Source organism: Equus przewalskii, chromosome 14, assembly GCF_037783145.1.
Source record: "Equus przewalskii isolate Varuska chromosome 14, EquPr2, whole genome shotgun sequence".
Taxonomy (NCBI): Eukaryota; Metazoa; Chordata; class Mammalia; order Perissodactyla; family Equidae; genus Equus; species Equus przewalskii.
Window position 1 is genome coordinate 65,372,668 of NC_091844.1, and position 20,023 is coordinate 65,392,690.

A 20,023-nucleotide genomic window follows, 5' to 3' on the forward strand; every position below is an offset into this window, starting at 1 on the left:
CTCGCTCTTGACTGTCTGAAAATTCTCCCATGTTCTCGAATAGAAATTCTCTCTCCTCAGTCCTGGTTCTAACCCACTGGGGTCATACCAGCGAGTCTAATCCATCTTCCACGTGTCCAAAAGCAGCTCTCTCATTGTCCCAAGGTTCCTTTTTCCAGGTTAAAGCATCGCAGCAGAGCCCCCCACCATGTTGGCCCCTGAATATGTCCCTCCATGAGGGGATGGAACAGGGGCTGATTTAGATAGGTGCTCCTCCATGCCAGCCACTGTTTCCATATTAACTCATTACCACATTCCCAAGTGTGAGTTATTATCATCCCCATTGGCAGATGGGGAAACTGAGGTTGCCCAGCCAGCAGAGCACACGCTGTGACTGGAGCACCCTAGGCTGGGTGTAGCACGCCCTTGCCACTTCCTCGGGCCTAGTGCCTTGAAGCTGCTGTCGTGTGTCCCCTCCCTTCCAGGGGTGCAAAGTGATGAAGGGAGCCTTGCTGTCTTGCAGAAATCTCCTTCAGAGTGTGGATGTGTGGGGGCAGCCTCGAGATTGTCCCCTGCAGCCGAGTGGGCCATGTCTTCCGGAAGAAGCACCCATATGTCTTCCCAGATGGAAACGCCAACACATATATAAAGTAAGTGCACGTTCCAGGGGCTCCGTGGGGGCAGCAGAAAACTGAGGGCCTTCCTGGTGATGGGTTGTGGCTGTCCTAGGTTCTCCGGTAGGTTGCCTGAGCCTTCTGAATGGACAGGACATGCACATCGTGCTCCCTGGGGCTCTGCCTAATGCCAATCTGGCATTAGGCAGGCGGCTCCCAGGCTGATCTCCCCCACTGACTCCCCTGGGGCCCCACATGTGGCCTCCGGGGCTTCAAATCACTGGGCAGCACCATCCTCCAGGGCTCAGGGCTCGGGGTGTTTTGGGTTGTTTGGGGTTAAGGAGAGGAGGCTGTTTTTGCCTCTGAGTTGTAGAAGATCTGTTGCTCCTGCCTTCAGGCTGAGTCACCAGCGGAAAGGTCCTTGGAAGATCCGGGAATGGGGAGGTACAGGTGGATACAACTCACATGCCTGCCACAGGGCCTCACTGGTACATAGACAGGGCCCAGGCTGGGCAGGCCCTGCAACATCTCATCTCCTGCCTGGGGAACAGGATGAAGGTGCCAGGGACTCAGCGACCCAGCAGTGCCCACTTGCTTCCTCCTGCCTGCTTCCTTCGTACACCCTCTCGTTTGCTTGATTTCTTCTCTTTCAACCTGTCTCCTCTCCTTGAAAAATAATTCATGTGTATCCCTTTTTCTCTCTTTCATCTTTTCCTCTGGCTTCTTCTCTCCTTTTTGCTAATCCTCTTGTCCTCTGACAGCTTCACTCACCCATTTATTCCCCTTTTGCCTGTTTTTCTATCATTAGGTCTATTTTGGGGAGGGAGGAGCTATGCACCTCTTTTGGTGTTTTCCTTCGTTTGAGGTGTCGCTTTCCTCTTCTGAGTTCTTTGGTCCTCGGTTTTCACACGTATGAGCAGGTGTGGGTCGTGTCCTGACACGGCGGTCTGGGAGGAGGTGTGGGACTGAGCAGGAGAGTTAACAACACCTGTCACAGCACAGTGGTGGCAAGGGTCGGGCACGAAGAAGCCCAGCAGGCGGGAGCAGTGGGAACGAAGGTCAGGCTGCTTTGCTCTTGGGGAAAGGTGAGCTGGGGGCATCTGGGGTAGGGCAGCCGTGGGGCTGTGATGTGCAGTGGAGCCAGGCTGGGATGAGAGGGCAGAGCCTTGGGATCCAGAACATTCATTGTCTTTGAGACTGGGCCCTGGCCAGTGGGTTCCCTGCATGCCACCAGTGGGTCATTCAGTGGTTAGAGAAAGGTGGCACAGCCATCTACTAGGCAGCTTCCAGTTTGCTGATGGTCAGGCCAGTGGAAGGAGCCAGCAGGATGCTGTTAACTGCCTTCAGTGCACCAAGAACTAGGCTGTGTGCATGACTGTCATTTCATGTCACCAGCTTGGAAGGGCTCACCATGCTCCTCTATCAATTCTCTCTGCTCCAAACAGAACCAGAAGTGTGGAGGAACACGTCCTTTTCAGTGAGAGCCCAAGTTCGCTCACGTGCGCCTCGGCAGGTGCTGCTCCCGCACTGCTCCCGCCATCTGACTGTTTTCCCACGTCGTCTGTCTCTGCTCTGGGCTCTTCCTGATATCCCTGCCTCCCTGACTGCTGAATAATGACATCCTCCATGTCTGTCTCTCTCTTTCTGTGACCTTTGGGGTCAGACTCAAATACCTGATACTTAAATACCTGATTTAAAAAACTTAAGAGAGCTGGCAAAATGTTGGACAAATGGCTTGATTCCTTAATTCTTTACACCTGCACCAAGCTGCTCGCACAGCTGCCGGGAAGACCCGGTGATTGGTTTTCCCCTTGGAGAGCTGGCACCCTAACACTTCCCTTGTGTAAGGGGGAGCACCTGGGGGACCAGCCTGGGTGGTCAGAGGCGAGATGGCCAACACAGGTCCCGCTCTTTCGTCTTGGTCTCTAGCACCACGTGGATGTGCCAGGTTCTCCTGGCTCTTTTCTCACTGAGAATTTTTTAAAAAGAGCTACAGAAGTTGTTAGTTTCTAGAGTAAGTTTTCTGGTCTGTACCTTTTGGGGAAGAGTTTGTCATAACTATTAAAATCCTGTATCTTGGGGTAAAGTTCCCTTTGGAGAGGGCGTAGGGCTTGTCTGGGCTCAGCACCCTGGGAAGAATAGTGTTACTGGATCCTGGTTGCCCCACCCCGTAGTGCTGCCAACTGGCTCACGTGTGTGTTTTTTAACTGGATGCATCATGGGTCCTCTCAGAGAGCCCCTCCGTGACACCCCCTCTCCCCACAGGAACACCAAGCGGACAGTTGAAGTGTGGATGGATGAATACAAGCAGTACTATTATGCTGCCCGGCCGTTCGCCCTGGAGAGGCCGTTTGGAAAGTAAGTGTCCCTTCTGGTTGATTTGTGCAGAGTTGAGAAGAGCTGCAGCTCATAGGCCCAAGGCGAGCGTGTCCTGACAGGCCTGTCAGCCAGTCCCCCCAGCCTCTCAGCCCCTCCGGGGCCCAGACTAGGGCTGTTCTCCTTTCCCACCCTTTCTTCCTCCGGCCCAGTTCTGGTGGTGCAGAGCTTTAGGCAGCTCTGGTAGAATGACTCTGGCAATCTGGACCACCAACTCACTAGGTGGGGCTGTGCCTTGTTCAATGGACCAATATTTCTAGCTTTTTACAGGAAGGTAGGATGTGGGACTAAACAGCCCTAGTCCCTCCGGGTCTGAGTTCCCTCCTGCTAGTTCTCAGTCCGCCAAGCCTGAATTCTCCTCCTTCCTGTGGAGAGCAGCATCACACAGTGTCCCCTACAGCAGCGCTCCCGCCTCACGGGGGTGGAAGAGGACAGGGGAAGGGGTGTTTATGAAGTGCTAGATGCCATTACAGAAGATATCTCATTAGTCCTCCCCAAACTCTGAGAAATGGGTATAATTACCCCTGTTCTACAGATGAGACCACTGAGGCCTCTAGAAGTTAAGCTACTTGCCCTAGATCACGTCACTGTAAGAGGGAGATGAGGCTTGAACCACACCTGTCTGATTCCAAAACTAAATGATGCTGCATTCCCCAGCCCAGGGCTGATTTGAAGAGAGAAAGATGGCAACTTCATTTATGTTATCATTCATCTTTTTGGAGGTGAACCGATGGTTCTTTGTCATACTAATGTCATTCATTGGTCAGGCTGTTGAGCAGATGTGTTTTTTACAGCCAGCACTTCACAGGTCGAGCCCATCACTGCTGGGAGGATTAAATCAGACCCTGACAAAGTGATTTGTCCCCCCAGTTCTTTCACCCAGAGCCTCGTAAGGCATTTGTTCTGAGTCCTCATCACCTCCCAGTCCACTGGCCATGTCCATCCACCCCTCTATTCCGTACTTTCCTCTCCAGCTTGGATTCCACTCTTATGCTTGAAGAGAGTGCTTAAAAGTTGTTGTCCTCAGATCTTTTGCCCTGTTGTGCATCCATCAACATCCCCAAGCAAAGTTCCCTCTACCCTGGATGACCCCAACTTTGTCCTTTGTCCTCCCCTGTGCACAGCTGCTGAGCTGTTCTGGGAAACATCAGCAGGTGCTGCTAACCCTGCATGGCCATCAGTCCCAGGAGGCCCTCAGTGTGCCTACTGGTCCTGCCAATTTTCCTGGCCAGTGCTCCCCCTCATTTGCCATTTAAACCTTCTCAACTCTCCCCAGCCTCTGAGGCCACTCCCCTCCTTTCACTCACAGCAGATGACACCTTCTGTTTTATGGATGAAATAGATGGCCTCAACTTCCCAAGACAGACCCACCTATAAACTTCACTATACAATATCTGCACCATCCTCCTCTGTCTCTTTCATCTCCAAGAACAAGGTGTGCTTCCTGCTGTGTCAGGCCAGCCCTCCACCTGTACTCTGGATGCACCTTTCATTCCTGCATTCATTCATAAATCAACATTTATCGAGTTCCCACTGTCTGGCTTCATCTCCCCCTTCCTCCAGGCTCAGGGCTTCTCAAACTTTAATGTGAACACAGATCCCCTAGGGAGCTTGTTAAGCTATGGATGCTGGCTGAGTAAGGCTGCATTTCTAATGAGCTCCCAGGTGATGCTGTGCCGCTGCTCTGTGGACCTGAATTCAAGGAGCAAGGTTCTAGGGTGATGGTTCCCAGACTAGCCTGCGTATTGCAGTCACCCGGGGAGCTTCACAAACTACCGATGCCCCTACTTCACCCCTAGAGAGTTGATTTAGTCTGGGGTGAGGCCTGGGAAGTAGAATTTTTCAGACATCCCCCACCCCTGGGTGATTCTGAGGTGCAGACATTGTGGGAACCAGTGTTCTCCGGGACTTTGCCCTCCACATGTCTCCACACTCCCTCCTGATCCCTAATCTCTCTACTGCATGGTTCCCATCTGCCTTTAAACAGATTCAGTGTCTTACATCTTAAAAATAAAAAAAGGAAGAGGAGGAAAGAAAACAAACTACAAAAACTCTCCTTCGGTCCAACGTTGCTCATCACCCACACCGCTGTCTTCTCCATCAGAGCCAAGCTTCATGAAACAGCTGTCCGCATCCGCTGTCTCCGGCTCCACCTCCCCATCCCTCCTCCCCTGACTGTGATGTGATGTGTGTGCGGCCTTTCCCCCAGTCTCCTGCAATCGCTCCCACCTGGCTCACGCGTGACTCCCTTGGCCCCTTTACGTCATCCGTTACTTCATTGGGATGTCTTCTCCCTCCTTGTCCCTCTTCCAGGGCATCTCTGATATCTATGTTTCCACAACTACGGTCTTGGCTTTTGCCCTGCTGCTCAAGCTCCACCTTCTCGGTCCTGTTTGCAGCCTCAGTGTCCTCTTCCCACCTTTTATGTTGGGCTTCCCCAAGAGTCTGTCATAATCCCTCTTCTTACTACCCATTCACCCTGGCGTCAACCACCACTTCTACACTGCTGTTACCTGCATCTCTATCTCTAACCTGGACCTCTTCTCTGAGCTCCAGGCCCTTATATACAAGTATCAACGGGACCTCTCTGCCTGGATATCTCCCTGGCGCCTCTCACTCAACAAGTCCTAACTAAGCTCATCCACTTTGCTCCTCATCCCATATTCCCCATCTCAGTGGACGCTCTTCCTTGCATCCTATTACCAAGTCAGAAATCTGGGTGTCAACATTGACTCCTCCTTCCTCCTCTCCTTGCACATCCAAACGCTCACCAAGTCCCAGTGGTACTGCCTCATTCATGCGCTGAGCACCCAGGTCCTTGCTAAATACTGAACATTCAGTATTGTTTAAAAACAGTGACATCATTGCTGTCCCCATGGAACTTAGAGTCTGGGGAGGAAATGTGGGTGGTGCTGTATAAGAAATCCCAGTGCCATGAGAGCACTTGGACTAGGCAAGGGTGGAAGGAGGTGAGGCTGGACAGAGCGGGGCCAGTTCTGTATGGTTGCCAAGGAAGGACAAAGTGTAAATAGCACTCAGGCAGGAGCTGGTGGTACAGATGGAGAGAAGAAGAGGGACTCAAACCTGTGATTTCTCTCTGTTTGCACACTCATTTCCCTACCTGAAAGCATGATGAGCACCTGGGTTTCCACCACTGCCTCCTAACTACACACACACACACACACACACACATACACACACACACATATACGTACATGCATACATTCTAACCTCCTGCAGCACTGCCTCTGCCAACAGGACTCATCTCACTTTTCCACATGCACTAATCTCTCTTCACTATTCCCCTGTCTTTCCCAGGGGCCCTACCTCACCCATTTTCTGGTGTGTCTGGATAACATCTACTTTTCCTTCCAGATACCAGCACCGACATCACTACCTTGACCACCACAAACCCAACAAGCAAGGGTGCACCTCTGAGGTTCTCCCACAGCCCCCACATGTCCATCTCATGTCTATGTAGGCTTGGAGTCTCTTGTTTCATTACCTTTCTCTACTGCTCAAAAGCTCACGATCATATCCCACATTGGGCACAATGCCTGGCACATAGTAGGTACTCAATAAACATCTGATGAACAGATACCTGCCCAGGCGGCAGGACCAGCCAAAGGAGAGGATTCTTTGAGGCTTGGGCAGTCAGGGGTGGTATTTCAATTGCAAAATCCAAGGAGAGATTTGTGAGTAAGTAGGCAAAGCCCCAACAGTGAATTATTAACACACTTTATGTTCTTGTAGCTTGGTTTTTAATGGAAAGTAAAAACACACCCAAATTCCATTTCCAAGTAAAAGCCGAAGTCCTTGGTGTCATTATGGCACTGTTGTGAGATATTGCTAAGTGTTTCCATAGCTCTGTCTGAAGCCCTAGAAATCTCTCTTGGTTAATGTCTCCAGCACTCTCCAGAGAGACATGGGAGCAGGTTGTGCTCTTTGGTTCCCAGCCTGGTACTTGTCTCTGACACAGCTGTGTTTTATCTTCGTTTTTTTTAATCTTTATCTGTGTTTTATCTTTTATCTCCCCCCATCGCCGTCATCCCTAGCATTGACAGCAGAGTGGACCTAAGGAGCACTCTGCTGTGCCAGAGCTTCAAGTGGTACCTGGAGAATGTCTACCCAGAACTCAGGTATCTACTCTACCATTCAAGCTTTTGCTGGCTGCAAGGAGGGGCCCTCGGCTGACTTGGTCTGGAGAGGAGACAGCCTGTAGCAAACTAGATGAGAGTTATTAAGGATATGCAGGTCTGAGAAGAACAGTTGGTTCCCCTTATCCCTGAAACCAGAGAGGAATTATATTAATCAGTAGCATCAGAGATGAATGGTTAGCTAGTAGCAGTATTTCTCATCCTCTGGGGTTTGAGCCCTGGGGTGACCTGAGAGCTCTGTTCCAGGCTCCATCTACTCTTGCGGCTCCTGTGTCTTTCCTGGTGGCCTTGTTCCTAGTGGCACCCCACCCCCAGCAGCACAAATTCTTATAACACAGCCCAGGGTGAAACACCCCTGCCATTCTCAAAACACTGCCCCAACCCCTCCAGCTGCTAGTATTACTAGTCCAAAGACCAGCAGATTCTCATCTCTCCTGTGGCTTTCCTCTAGAATCCCCAAGGATTCGTCCATCCAGAAGGGCAATATCCGACAGAGGCAGAAGTGCCTAGAGTCTCAAAAGCAGGATAACCAAAAGATCTCCAATGTCAAGTTAAGCCCCTGTGTCAAGAGCAAAGGCGAGGATACAATGTCCCAGGTAAGTAATTGGCTGGGGATATATGAACGTGTGCGTAGACTCAGCCCCCATCACCTGCTTCTACATGACATTAGGTGTCCAGTTATAGCCAGAGCTCAGCTGCAGAGCTGGAGAAGTTTGATGCACCCTCAGTCTGGACTGGGTTCACTCTGCTGGGTTGCCAGATGCATGGAAGTTCTCTGAAAGACACCTTCGCAGGCAACATCATGCCTATAGGAAATTGCCATTAAATTAGCAGTTGAATGAAGGGCGTCATTGGTATCCAACCTGCTGGCAGTAAATGTGGGCTGGGTCAGGCAGGGTGGGGGAACAGCTTCCTAGCAAATATGAAATGCAAATGGAGAAAAGCAGGATGAAATGCCTGCTCTGTGAGCCTCCTGCTGGTTTCAATGACTGCCAGGTAGTCACGTCAGATTTGGTAAAACCATCACCGTCGTCCGCCAGCCCTGCTCTGGATGGTGCCCTCATTTGTCCCAGTCCTGCCCTCAGCAGGCCTGTGGCTCCACCTCTGCTCTCTCCTGCCTTCCCCAGGTCTGGAGGAACTGTGTCGCCCTTTCTCAGAAAGGTTTCCTTGTGCCTTACTTGATTCATCAGCATAACACCGCTGTGTTCTGCAGGTCAGCGTTCTCCCCTCTAAGGATGCAGCTGCTCTTGTAAAGGTCACTGACACATTCACAGCCTGTCTCAATCTCTGTAACCCTTGGCCTGCTGGATGCATTACAGCACATCCATCTCGTACCTTTCTTCCTGGCTCTGATGATGCTGCTTGATCCTGATTCTCCTGCACTCCTGCTCTTTCCATCTCTGTTTTCTTGCTGGCTCTTCTCCTCCACTCTCATACCCTTATGATGAGTATTCACCAAGGTTCTCAGGTCGCTGTTCTTTTCTCCAAAATTGGTTTCTTGGAGATTTTATCCATGCGTCCAGCTTTAGCAACCTCCTCTGTTTCGGTGAGCCGCAAATTCTATATCTTCATCCATCCATGAATTCATTCATTAATTCACTCAACAAACATCTACATTTTCTCCAATGGTGAAAGTGCAGAGATGAACAGCTAGGCTGCAGGCCTCCATGGCCCCTTGAGGGATCAAACACAGAAATAAGCAAGTAAGCAGCCATTCTGATAGAATCTCAGTCCTGGATAGAGTTTTGTCCAGGGCACTATAGAAGCACCAAGAGAGTCATCCAACATATGCATGAGAATCAGGGAAGCCTTCCAGAGGACTTGAAAATGAGCTGCGTCCTGAGAGATGAGGGAAATAGGCCAAATCAAGGAGGGGAGGGAGGGCGGCCCAGGAAATAGCATTCACAGGTGTTGGGCTGAGGCTGGGTGATGGAGCAAGTCCACAGCCACAACAAACTCATCTGTAATTCAAGCCAACGGTTAGCTACCAGCACATGGCAGACACCCCGGCCCTCTCCCCACCCCACTATTTCTCTCCACGTGGCCACTTTCTCCCAGACTCCATGGTTCCAATCTTGTCATCTGCTGTGGCTCCTCTTTCTCCTGTGTCCCCCGCTTCTGCAAGTCCCATCACTTCTTCCCTCGGAATAGCCGTTCTTGGGACCCTGCATTCACTTCTTCATGCCTGATCAGCATTCCTCAGCCTCAGCACCCCTGACTTTTTGGGCTGGATAATTCTTTGTGGTGGGGGCTGTCCTCGCTTCATAGGCTGTCTAGCAGCATCCCTGGCCTCTGCTCACCAGATGCCAGTAGCACCCCCATACACACCACTCAGGACAATCAAACTGTTTCCAGGCTTTGCCAAATGCCCCTAGGGCACAAAACCTCTCTGTGGGGAACCATTGTGTTAGAATCTGGCCACAACTTCCAGTCCCTGCACCTCATCCCCCATTTGACCTGCAATCATCAAAACATTGTTCCTCATCTCAATATAGCCTTCAATGGCTCCCCATTGTCTACCACAAAAATCCACACTGTTGGCCCAGCGTTTGAGGCTTCTCACCACCTGCCTGCCCTTGCTGTGACATTTTCAAGAGCCGACTCTCTGCTCCAGCAGGACACGGGAGGGGGCTGCCTGAGTCAGACAAGAAAAGGCAGAGGAAGCAGAGGTGTCCATTTTGCTGTAGGTGTGGCAGCCTGGCTGGAAGTGACACAATTTGCTCAAATGGCATTTTGTAAGATGTGAGTAGGTGACGCACATCCCTCTCTTCTGACTCTGTGTATGGGTGCTATTCATGGGGGTCCCAAGAGCCAGAATGTTGTCGCCTCCCTTTTCCCTGGGACAGGAGCTCGCTTGGTCTGTCTCCACAAAGCGGGGGCTTTTCTGGTCCCCCAATAGCCTGGCCCTAGGGAGAGGTTGCCAGGCATTTATTTGACCAGAGGGTAATAGTGCCTATCCCAGGTGACCTTCCAGGAGTGTGAGAGAGAGGAGGAAAAAGCCATTATCTGTGGGAAACTAAAGGTTATCATAGTAACAGTCTTGAAGTGAGCAGAGTTTCTTCTAGATGGTAGTGCCAGCTGTGGCTCCTCTCTGCTTTGGAGAGAACAATTGGGTTTGTGTAGCAGCAGTGTGAATTCAGGCTAATGGAAGAACACTTGGAGATAGAAAGATTATCGTTCCGCCTGAGCAGAAAATACCGAGTGCCCACGGTGCCCCGGGCCGCAGGCTGCAGGCTGGGGTGCAAGGTGGGGTTAGGCTGGGTTAGACACAACCCCCTTCTAGAGGGGGCGCAGCCAACAGCGGGACTGGGATGCATGTCCAAGTGTTTTGAAGGTGGTAAACCCACCCTAGACTGATAGAAATCCACATAACTCGCTCAGCTTGAATAATCCCCGTGTGTGTGTGCACACATCTGTGTGTGGAGTATACACACATGTAGCACTGACTGGTGTTACCTTTCTCATCCTTCTGGCATGAGCCCGCAGTCCTGCCTTCCTGCCTCCTGACCGCTCTGCTAATGCGTCCCAGGGTTGGAGGGCTCGCTCCTCTTAACCCTGCTTTGCCTCTTCTCCCCACTTCTCCCCTCCCATGTCTCTCTCCTCGTCCTGCCTCTTGGTCTGTGCAAAGAGAGTCGCATCTGCCCCTCACACCCTTTCCCATGACTCATTCAGCCTCTCTCCTGCTCCACCTCCTCTGTCTCTGAGAGGCCACATCAAGGAAATGACACAAGCCCCCTGGTAAGGAGGTATTACTGTTCTCCTCCTTTCACAGATGACACCAGTGCCTAGAGAGATTATCCGAGCTCATATACTAGTGAGTGATGGAGGCAGGATTTGGACAATCTAGCCACCACACAATAGTCTGCTATTGCTGCTACTGCCAGTCATGGCTGGCGCTGGCGCCCTTCTATTCAAGTTTAATCACAGGGACTGTCTGTCCCTGAGGCCCCTCTTCCAGGTCATCAATACTAAAACTATAGATCAGCTGCACCTAGACAGCAGAGAGCTGGCAAGAGGTTCTTCTTCTTGGCCAGTTCCCAAAGACAACCCCTAGGAGGGGAGAAGCAGAGTCACCCCCCATGGTGGGGACTGGGGACAGGGCAGACCAGAGAGTAGGCCCCTTCCCTAACATGGGTGGGAACTGGGGCAAAAGAATAAATGGAGACCTATACTCTGCAGACACTACTCCAGACCAGGGGACACACGCAGCACTGGCTTCCAGCCTGGGCCTGCCCCTCCTTCCTTCCCACTCCTCACTCCCCCACCCTGAACTCCCAGCCTGCATATCCACACATGGTCACTCCCTCTAAACAATCCCCCTTGGGCCTAGATGTGTGCTAGGGACACAGTCTACACTCAGGAGGATGGACCCAGGGTGAGATCCATGCAGGTCCTGAAATCAGGCTCCATCCACTTGGGTGGGGAGCTCCAGAGTCCTAGATGTCTGGGGTGAAAGAGCACCAGAGGATGGGGGTCAGGAGCCCTGAGATCTGCTTCCACTTGGCTTTGTCCTCTCCAGTTGGTGTGTCCCCAGGTACATGGGTGTCCTCATTGTTGAAAGGAGACTATCAGACTATAGCTGTCCCCTGGCTCTGATGCTGGCTCATGTCCCTCTCCACTCCCTGTCCCATCTATCCTTCATCCTTCTGCCTAACATCCCTTTCTTGGCTGGCTTGTCAACCTTGGGAGCAAAATGTTTAATCTGACTATATATTGAAGATGTCGGCAAACTGATGCCTTGGGTGGAATGTGAGAGAAATACATCATCAGTTTGTAAATGTGTGAAGCCCAAGCAGCCTCCAGGTTAACAAATTCCCTCTTAACTTTGTTGGATTCCCTAGAAAAATATCTGTGAAAGAAAGAAGGAAGACAGATGCAGCAATCTAGTTGCTATCCCAATTTAAAGAAAGGGAAAAAACGTAAATTAAAACCTTTTTAGTCTGTCCTTCTACCTATGTCCCTAGCAATTTAGGCCACTGGCTTGTGAAGTATGCGTGCAGGCAGCTGATACCCTGGGTGGGTGAGATGAAGATAAAAGCTCTTCCCCCAAACCTGGACTCACATTGGCACCCCTAAGTGGGTCCACCAGTGGGACAGGGTGCCAGCACAGCGCCTCCCATGCCTGATACCACCCCTCCTTCCCAAGCTTTCTCAACACACCCTTGGGAATGGCCCATCACAACTGCCTCTCCAGCGTCTCTCCTGGGAGGCAAAGCAAAGGCAGTTTTCCAAAGGAAGAGCTCTAGGGCCATCTGTCTTCCTATTGGCTTCCTCCATCATCATAGTCAACATGCAGTCAGTAACTGAGCACTCGCTCTGTGGCCAGCACCGTTTTGGGCACACATATGTATTAACCCATTTGTTCCTTACCATTATCCTCCTAGGGACTGATATTATCTTCATTTCACATATGAGGGAACTGAGGAACAGAATTAAGTAAGTCACCCAAGTTCACAGGGTTAATGAGAAGGTGAGCCAGGATTCCAGCCCCGGCAGTCACTCTGGAGTCCGTCAACAGGACTCTACAAAAAATGTGCTGGGTGTGGGTATTTAATCTCATGTGTAAGTATATTCCTACAACTTTGAAGGAAAGGACAGGATGGACTGGAAAGAAAGAAAAGTCTCAAAAAGTGAGTCTAGTGAAGGCCCCAGTTGAAGGAGGGGAGTGTGTCTCAGAGCCTGCCAGGTCACCCTGCCGCCTTTGGTCAGAGGCCCTCCACCAGGATGTGGCTGAGGTCTGTGTCTGCGCAGCTGATGGAGGTGACCCTGGCATGGCCAGTCAGTGCATCTGAGTGATCCTTCAGGGATCCAGCTGCATCAAGAGATCAGCTAACTAAGGTTTCACTTGCAGCCACTCGTTCATTCCAGACACCTTGTCTGAAGAGGGCTTCAAGGGCGTGTTCAATGGATGAGTGCATTGCCCAGTGTGGTCTAAGAGGTTCGAGGCCTGCCAGTGGCCCTGAATGCTCTCGGCTCAGATCCCATCCCACCAAGGAGGTCCCACATTCACAGTCAACTCGGGTCAGCTCCTGGCATTGCTCAGAGTACCACTGACCTCAGTGACCCCCTCCTCACCCCCATTTCACAGACAGAGTAAGTGAGGCTTAGAGAAGCTGACCAGTGCTACCGAGATCGTACACGAGTAATGCCACAGCAGGGTTCAGACACAGGCCTGCTGCCTCCTGGAGACCAAGTCCTTAAGACTAGGTGAGGGTTTCTCAACCTCAGCACTATTGGCTTTAATACCAGGTAATCCCTTGCTGTGGCGACTGTCCTGTGCATTGAAGGATTTTAGCAGCAACCCTGGCCCCACCTACCTAGTCATAATAATAAAAACATGTCTCCAGACACTGCCAAATGTCCCCTGGGTAGGTGGAGGGGGACAAAATCACCCCAACTGAGAACCACTGCCCTGGGCTGATTGCTTCTTGCCTGCTAGAGGTGGCTCTGGACCATTCTAAGTGAACCCCTGTGCCGGGACCCCGACTTCGTCTCCTGCCTGCCTCTTTCAGAACTTCGCTCCTTCACTTATCTCCATTTAAGAAGATCTTTCCTCTCTGCTTCTCCATCCAGTGCCAGACAATAAGCCCCAGGCTGCGTGCCGTGGCCCCTATTCATCCAAGCTTTCACAGCTGCAGCCAGATGGGCATTGACTAGAGAGAAGTCTCCTGCCCCTGAAGCCAGGCCACTCCCTTCTCCCACCCACAGTGCTTACCTCCAGTGACTTCCTCTAAGCACAAAATGCCTTAAGCCTGTCCAGCCTGAACCATCCCCTCCCCATCATCAGCTCACCTCTTCCAGGGCAGGAACAAAGGGGCTGGAGGTCCAGGAGTGGACCCCCTCCTCCTCAGCCCCCTCCTAGCCTGTCCCAGAGGGGCGAGGCCACCCACACCACCTCCAGAATGGCCTCTGGGTTACCTTTCATGGGTATAGCTGTGTGTGTGTACACTGGGAGTAGGGGCTATGACTTTGCCAGTGTCCCAGATGGAGTCTCAGCAGGTGGCCCAGTGCTCAGCGATGGAGGCCAGGTCACCCTAACCAACCACTGCTGCCTTCCTGAATCCATTTCTGACTCCAGGATACATTTAATAAACCCATTCATCACTGGTCGTTCTGGGAAGTCTGACAGGCCGCAGAATGGGAATCGGAAAACCTCTCCTTGCTTCCTGCCCAACTCACTCCTGTGTTCTGCTTCCCTCCTCCCCTCTCTTGCAGATGTGGCCAGAGAGCTGTGTTCCTCTGGGAAATTGTGAGGCTGAATTCTTTTGATGCCAGTAAAGCACCAGCTAACAGAAAGCCCGCTTAGCGTAAGGGCTTCGATTCCCGTCTGCGTGTGCACATCCTCCCCTGGGTGTCTTGCGGTGGTTTCCTCAGCCCCAGCCCCAGCCTGGGGTGTACCACATGCATTCCTTCCCGAAAGGCCCTTGTGGAGGGGGTGTCTCAGATGTCAAAAGAACTACCTCTCCCCTCCCACCCCCAGCACTTCCAGTCTTTGAAGCCCGTAGAATATTAAAAAAAAGAAGAAAAGCCAAAATGGGCTTTCGGAAATGGTGGTATATTTTAAGTTTTTATATTTAATCAGTTAATGCTTTTAACATAAAAAATACAAAGCCAGTGTATTATGGTGATCATAGGATAATTACAGGGTTTATTTTTAACATGCTAATTCATGGTTCACTGCGAGCTGTGTGGTCGGATAACGAGACAGAGGGATGAACTTTGTCTTCTTTCCACATCAGTGACTACATGTTCAGCCTCATTTCCAGATGATGCAGATGTCTAAAGTTGAGGCCAGTTGTACGATGGGCCTGGACAAATAGCTCCCTGGCAGCCTTGCTCTTGAACCTGGGCCCTTCTCTCCCCACCGCCAGAGGGCAGGGAATCCTCGGGGCCCACACCCAGGATCCGCTCCCACCTTCTACTCCAGATGTCTAGGACCCAAGAGCCCCCACCCGAATGGGTGGAGCCTGATTTCAGGACCTGCATGGATCTCACCCCTGGGTCCCTCCTCCTGAGGTGGGACTGTGTCCCTAGCACATACCTAGGCCCAAGGGGGACCGTGAAGGGAATGACCACATGTGGATATGCAGGCTGGGAGTTCACAGTCAGGGAGAGAGAGGAGTGGGAAGGAAGGAGGGGCAGGCCCAGGCTGGAAGCCAGTGCTGTGTGTGTCCCCTGGTCTGGAGTGGAGTCCACAGAGTGTGGGCCTCCATTCATTCTCTTGCCCCAGTTCCCACCCATGTTAGGGAAGGGGCCTACTCTCTGGTCTGCCTTGTCCCCAGTCCCCACCATGGGGGGTGACTCTGCTTCTCTCCTCCTAGGGGTTGTCCTTGGGAACTGGCCAAGAAGAAGAACCTCTTGCCAGTTCTCTGCTGTCCAGATGGAGCTGATCTATAGTTTTAGTATTGACGACCTGGAAGAGGCGTCTCAGGGACAGACAGCCCCTGTGATTAAACTTGAATAGAAGGGTGCCAGCGCCAGCCATGACTGGTGGCAGCAGCAGCACTAGCAGAGCTATTGAAGAGAGTGGGCCACTTACGTGACTTTGGATAACCTCTTTGAGCCTTACTTTCATCATCTGTAAAATGGGGATAATAATAATACCTACCTATTAGGAGTCTTTTGAAGATTAAATTACTCTGTATAAAGCTCCCAGAACAGTGCCTGGCACGTAATAATCCTCCATAAACGTTAACCATTATGTAGCAGGGCCATCACGGTATTGCATCGCCTCTGTGCACACAAAGGTCTCTCCCCTTCCAGCTTCTCCTGGAGGAAGGCAGATCCATGTGGAGAATGCTCACATGCACAAGGCCAGAGAACCCCTTGATAGGTCCCAAGGAGTACGTTTCATAACTTTTTATTAGAAAAATTTTAAAATAGGGATAGAAATAGATGGAAGAGTATAAAGAACCCCCATGTACCCATCCCTAGGCTTCAAGAATTCTCATCGCACAGCCAGTCTTTTTTCGTCTCTATTTTTCTCTCCACTCCCCAGGGAGGACTTTCTGGTCTAGGTCTTCCCCTAACATCAGCAATTTGAAAAGGGACAAAAGAATCCACAGGCACGACACAACCCTAGGGGACAGTGGCTCCCACTAGGTGGTGGCCCCATCCAGGTGTGAGGGACAGGGTAAGGTCCCAGATCAGGAGAAGCAGTTGTCAGCATCTAGGTGGTCTGGTGGGGAGAGCAGAAGGGCCCAAGCCTGTGGGAGAGGAGGAGGAACAAGCCAGGTCACAGAAAGACATTGGAGATGTCAGGGGACAGTCGAAGTCAAGTGAGGACCTGGGGCCAAGAGGTGGCTGCCATGAGCTAGGGAAGGAGCAAAATGAGGAGCAGATGGACCCTGTTGACTTACGGAACACATGGTCCTAGAGCAGGGGCTGACCAGCTAAGGCACCCTTTTTCCTTCTTGAGCTAAGGAGAAGTAGCCAAGGAGCGGCCTGGTCCAGAGGCCGAGGGTCAACTGGTCAGCAAGGATATAGTAGGGGAGGAGAGATACGGCCCTCAACAGGGTCCTCTCTGCAGCTCTGCTCGGGGCATCCAATTCACGAATCATCTGCTTTGCCGCATGATGAAGGCAAAGGGCAGGGGTTATCCCCATTTCCCAAGGTGGGAGAAACCTCTTGGAGGTTCACATTTGACGACTGTTAGGCCAGCACCTTCGCCCCCCTGATTTATGAACTGCGAAGTAGTTTGGGCTTCTTCAGGAGCAGTTGGTTGCTCTGATCTCTGGCACCTTTGAGGAAATGTGTGAGGAACCTTTCCCATAATGAACCTCTCAGGATGCCCCTTTTCTTTCACCGTCAGGACTCTGCTTGTCCATCTGACTTCTGCTCTCTCCGCAGGAGCTCAGAGGCCAGATGACCTGTTACACCCAAGCGCTGGAGTGCACACACCCACTGGGAATAACTTATTTCTCATGACTTTCTTCTTCCCTCTCCGCTCTTCTTCCTCTCCCTCCCTCAGAACACCTCCTCGTTCCCTTTGTCCCTCCGTCTGCCTCCTGCCGTTAACTCTTGTGTTCTCAGGATGCTGAATTGGGCTCCTTTTCAAAGAAGAGGGGGCATTCTAGAGACTGCTGGGGGTGACCTACCAAGTAGCTGCTTAAAATGTCAGGTGTGGGGTACAGACACCAATCCAATCCAAACAGAGATTGGACACCACGCTGCGTGGCTGTTGTGTTGTTTAGGCTCCTGCCCAAAGCCCTGAATTGTTCAGTGCCTCGCAGAGGCGGCCTGAACTCCCCAGGCCAGTCCCCTTCACAGGGTGTGGGGAGAGAGGTTTCAGTGGGGGTGTGATCTCTGAGTCTCTGGCTCTTGAGCAGCATTCTCTAGGGCGACCTTGTTGATGTCAGGTCCTGCTAGGAGCCCCGGTGCTTTGTACCGGCTGTCCTCATTATCCCACGCAGGCACAGTAGTGTCCCACCAGTGGGGGCTTCCAAGGATCCCGATGTGACCCTTCCTGGCCTCTTTCCCTCCAGATATGGGCCTTCACATACACCCAGCAGATCATACAGGAGGAGCTGTGCCTGTCGGTCATCACCGTTTTCCCTGGCGCCCCGGTGGTTCTTGTCCTTTGCAAGAATGAAGATGACAAACAGGTAAGTGCTCACTGGGTCTGCCCTGGGGCATGGCCACCTTCAAGAACATGACTGCCCGTGTAGGTCTAAGTCTCATGTGCAGGGAGAGAGAGAAACTAGAGAAGAGGAAGGGTCAATTCGGAAGAGGTCCTTGTGGTCGGGAGAGGGAAGGAAGTGCTGCCCACATGGCGCAGCAGCAGTGGTCAGCTTGCCCCCTAAAAGCCTAGTGACCTTGTCAGACCTTAGTGTGCATGTGCATCTTGTACTGTCCTGTCTTGCGTCGATGCCCACCTGGGATCCCAGAACAAGAGAGAACTGGGACAGAGCCTGCAGGGCCACAAGGATGAGCAAGACTCAGACCTTTGCCTTCAGGGGCCTTGGGCTCTAGCAGGATGGCCACCAAAGTTCATAGCACTCGGGATGCACCAGGTGCCCAGTTTCTCCAGCAGCAAGGTGTTGGCGCACTCAGTTACCTGTCAACTGAGTAGTGGCATTAGACTAAGATTCAAATGCCCATTCTATGATCCACTAACTGTGTGACCCCTCCCAGGTTACTGGACCTCTCTGAGCTTCATTTTCCTTCCTCTCTAAAATGGGGTTGATGATGCCCGCCACACAGGTAGCTGTTTAGAGCAATTAACTGAGATGGTCCATGGTACCTTGTCAACGGTGGTTCCCCAATACGTGTCCATCCCCTTCCTCCTTGTCATGTGAGGTGAAGTCTGGGAAGCAGCAGCGTGAGACCCACCTCTCTGCTGGGGCCCCTCGTGTGCTGAAGGAGCAGAGGTTCACGGCATCAGGTGCTGCCCAGGAGCCCCTCTGCCCCTGCCTCATGGCCCTCCTTGCTCCCGCCATCCCCCAGCTCTCTCCCACTTCTTTGTGACGGTGCAAATACCAAGTGCAGATCATTTCTGTGGTTGCTCCTGTGACTCGCTTACTTCACGTTTTCTGGCCTATTGCTTGGAAAGTTATTGCCTTCTAATGAGTTTTCATAGCAAACATATTGATTTTTGCTTTTACTTTTTTTTATCCTATTTAAAAAAACAACAATAATATCTAGCAAAGCAATTAGTTGCAGTTCTATTCCTCCATGAGACCATGAAGTCAAGTCCCTGGGTGACCCTAGACATACGATATAAACATTTCTGATTACACCGCAACTCCTGATATTATTGATAGGACCCGGGGTCTTAGCCAGAGAATCCTGGTTCATCCCCTCTCCTCTCCATCTTCTCAGCAATGGACCATGGCTGGCTCCCGCATCGAGCACGTGGCGTCCCACCTCTGCCTAGACACGGACATGTTTGGTGATGGCACTGAGAATGGCAGGGAAGTCGTTGTCAACCCATGTGAGAACTCACTTATGAGCCAGCACTGGGACATGGTGAGCTCTTGAGGATCCACGCCAGAACCAGCGGGGGCCAGGGGGTGGCGCTTCTCCTGTTGAAGCAGACTGGAAATCAGGCTGCGAGCAGCCCGCAACTACTGCAGACGCCCTGGACTGGGAGGTGGAGGCAGAGCCCCCCAGCACAGGAGCGGCTGTCTCAGGGAGGATGGAGGAAAAGATGGCAAACCAAGTGGGGCTCAGAGACAGAGCCCACGTGTTCTCAATGCTATTAAGTTCCAGCCCTGCTTGGTATGTAGAGACACAGTTCTAATGGGAAGTGTTTATGTTGTTCTTTTTCTTACCAAAGCGGCCAGAGAGAAAAGCCTTCCTTCTCTCTAGGCCAGGACTAGATGGAGGGGTGAAGAATGGAGGTTGTTTTCAAAACCAATAAAGGAACCTTAGAAGTTTCCTCTGTGTCTCTCTTACTTTATTTCTATTTTCGTTAGCTCAGGGCTAGGCTGGTTCTCCATTGAGTGGGGATGTGGGGTGGTGGGGTCTTGTGGCAGAGTGGACAAAGCAGAGGACAAGGAGATGGCAGCCCTGTGCTCTTCTCCTGAGCTGCCACCAACAGGCTGTGTGACCTGAAAAAGGCACATAACTTCTCTGCCCCTTCGCTTCCTGTTATATCAAGTGTGGGAGCAGGAGCACATCAGTGGCCTGACCCCGGGACGCACAGTCTATCTCATCGGGGCAAATGGTATCTATTCAGGGCTCTAGGTTCCACCTGTGGAGACCCTGCTTCAGTAGGTCCAGGGTTGGGTCCAGGCTCCTCAGCTGATTCTGACGCCCCTTGCTGCTTAGAATCACTGCCCTTGATGTCCCTGGGAGCCCTTATAGTCTGTGGCTGTCAGCGCAGGATTTTCTCTAATAAATTCCCACTGTGCTCTGAGTATTGTGTTTGTCCTTTCTTATCAGCTAGGGTTTAAG

General features: G+C 51.7%; 1 protein-coding gene across 1 annotated transcript in view; it reads left to right on the plus strand.

Moving 5' to 3' along the window:
* GALNT14 (polypeptide N-acetylgalactosaminyltransferase 14) overlaps nt 1–19,504 on the plus strand; it is a 206,274-nt gene extending 186,770 nt beyond the window's left edge. Inside the window, exons 10-15 of the mRNA XM_008514756.2 lie at nt 503–629; nt 2,859–2,951; nt 7,025–7,108; nt 7,578–7,722; nt 17,611–17,730; nt 18,947–19,504. Coding sequence (XP_008512978.1) covers nt 503–629; nt 2,859–2,951; nt 7,025–7,108; nt 7,578–7,722; nt 17,611–17,730; nt 18,947–19,105 — 728 coding nt within the window. The 3' untranslated portion in view covers nt 19,106–19,504. The remainder of the gene's footprint in view (nt 1–502; nt 630–2,858; nt 2,952–7,024; nt 7,109–7,577; nt 7,723–17,610; nt 17,731–18,946) is intronic.
* The last annotated feature ends 519 nt before the right edge of the window (nt 19,505–20,023 follow it).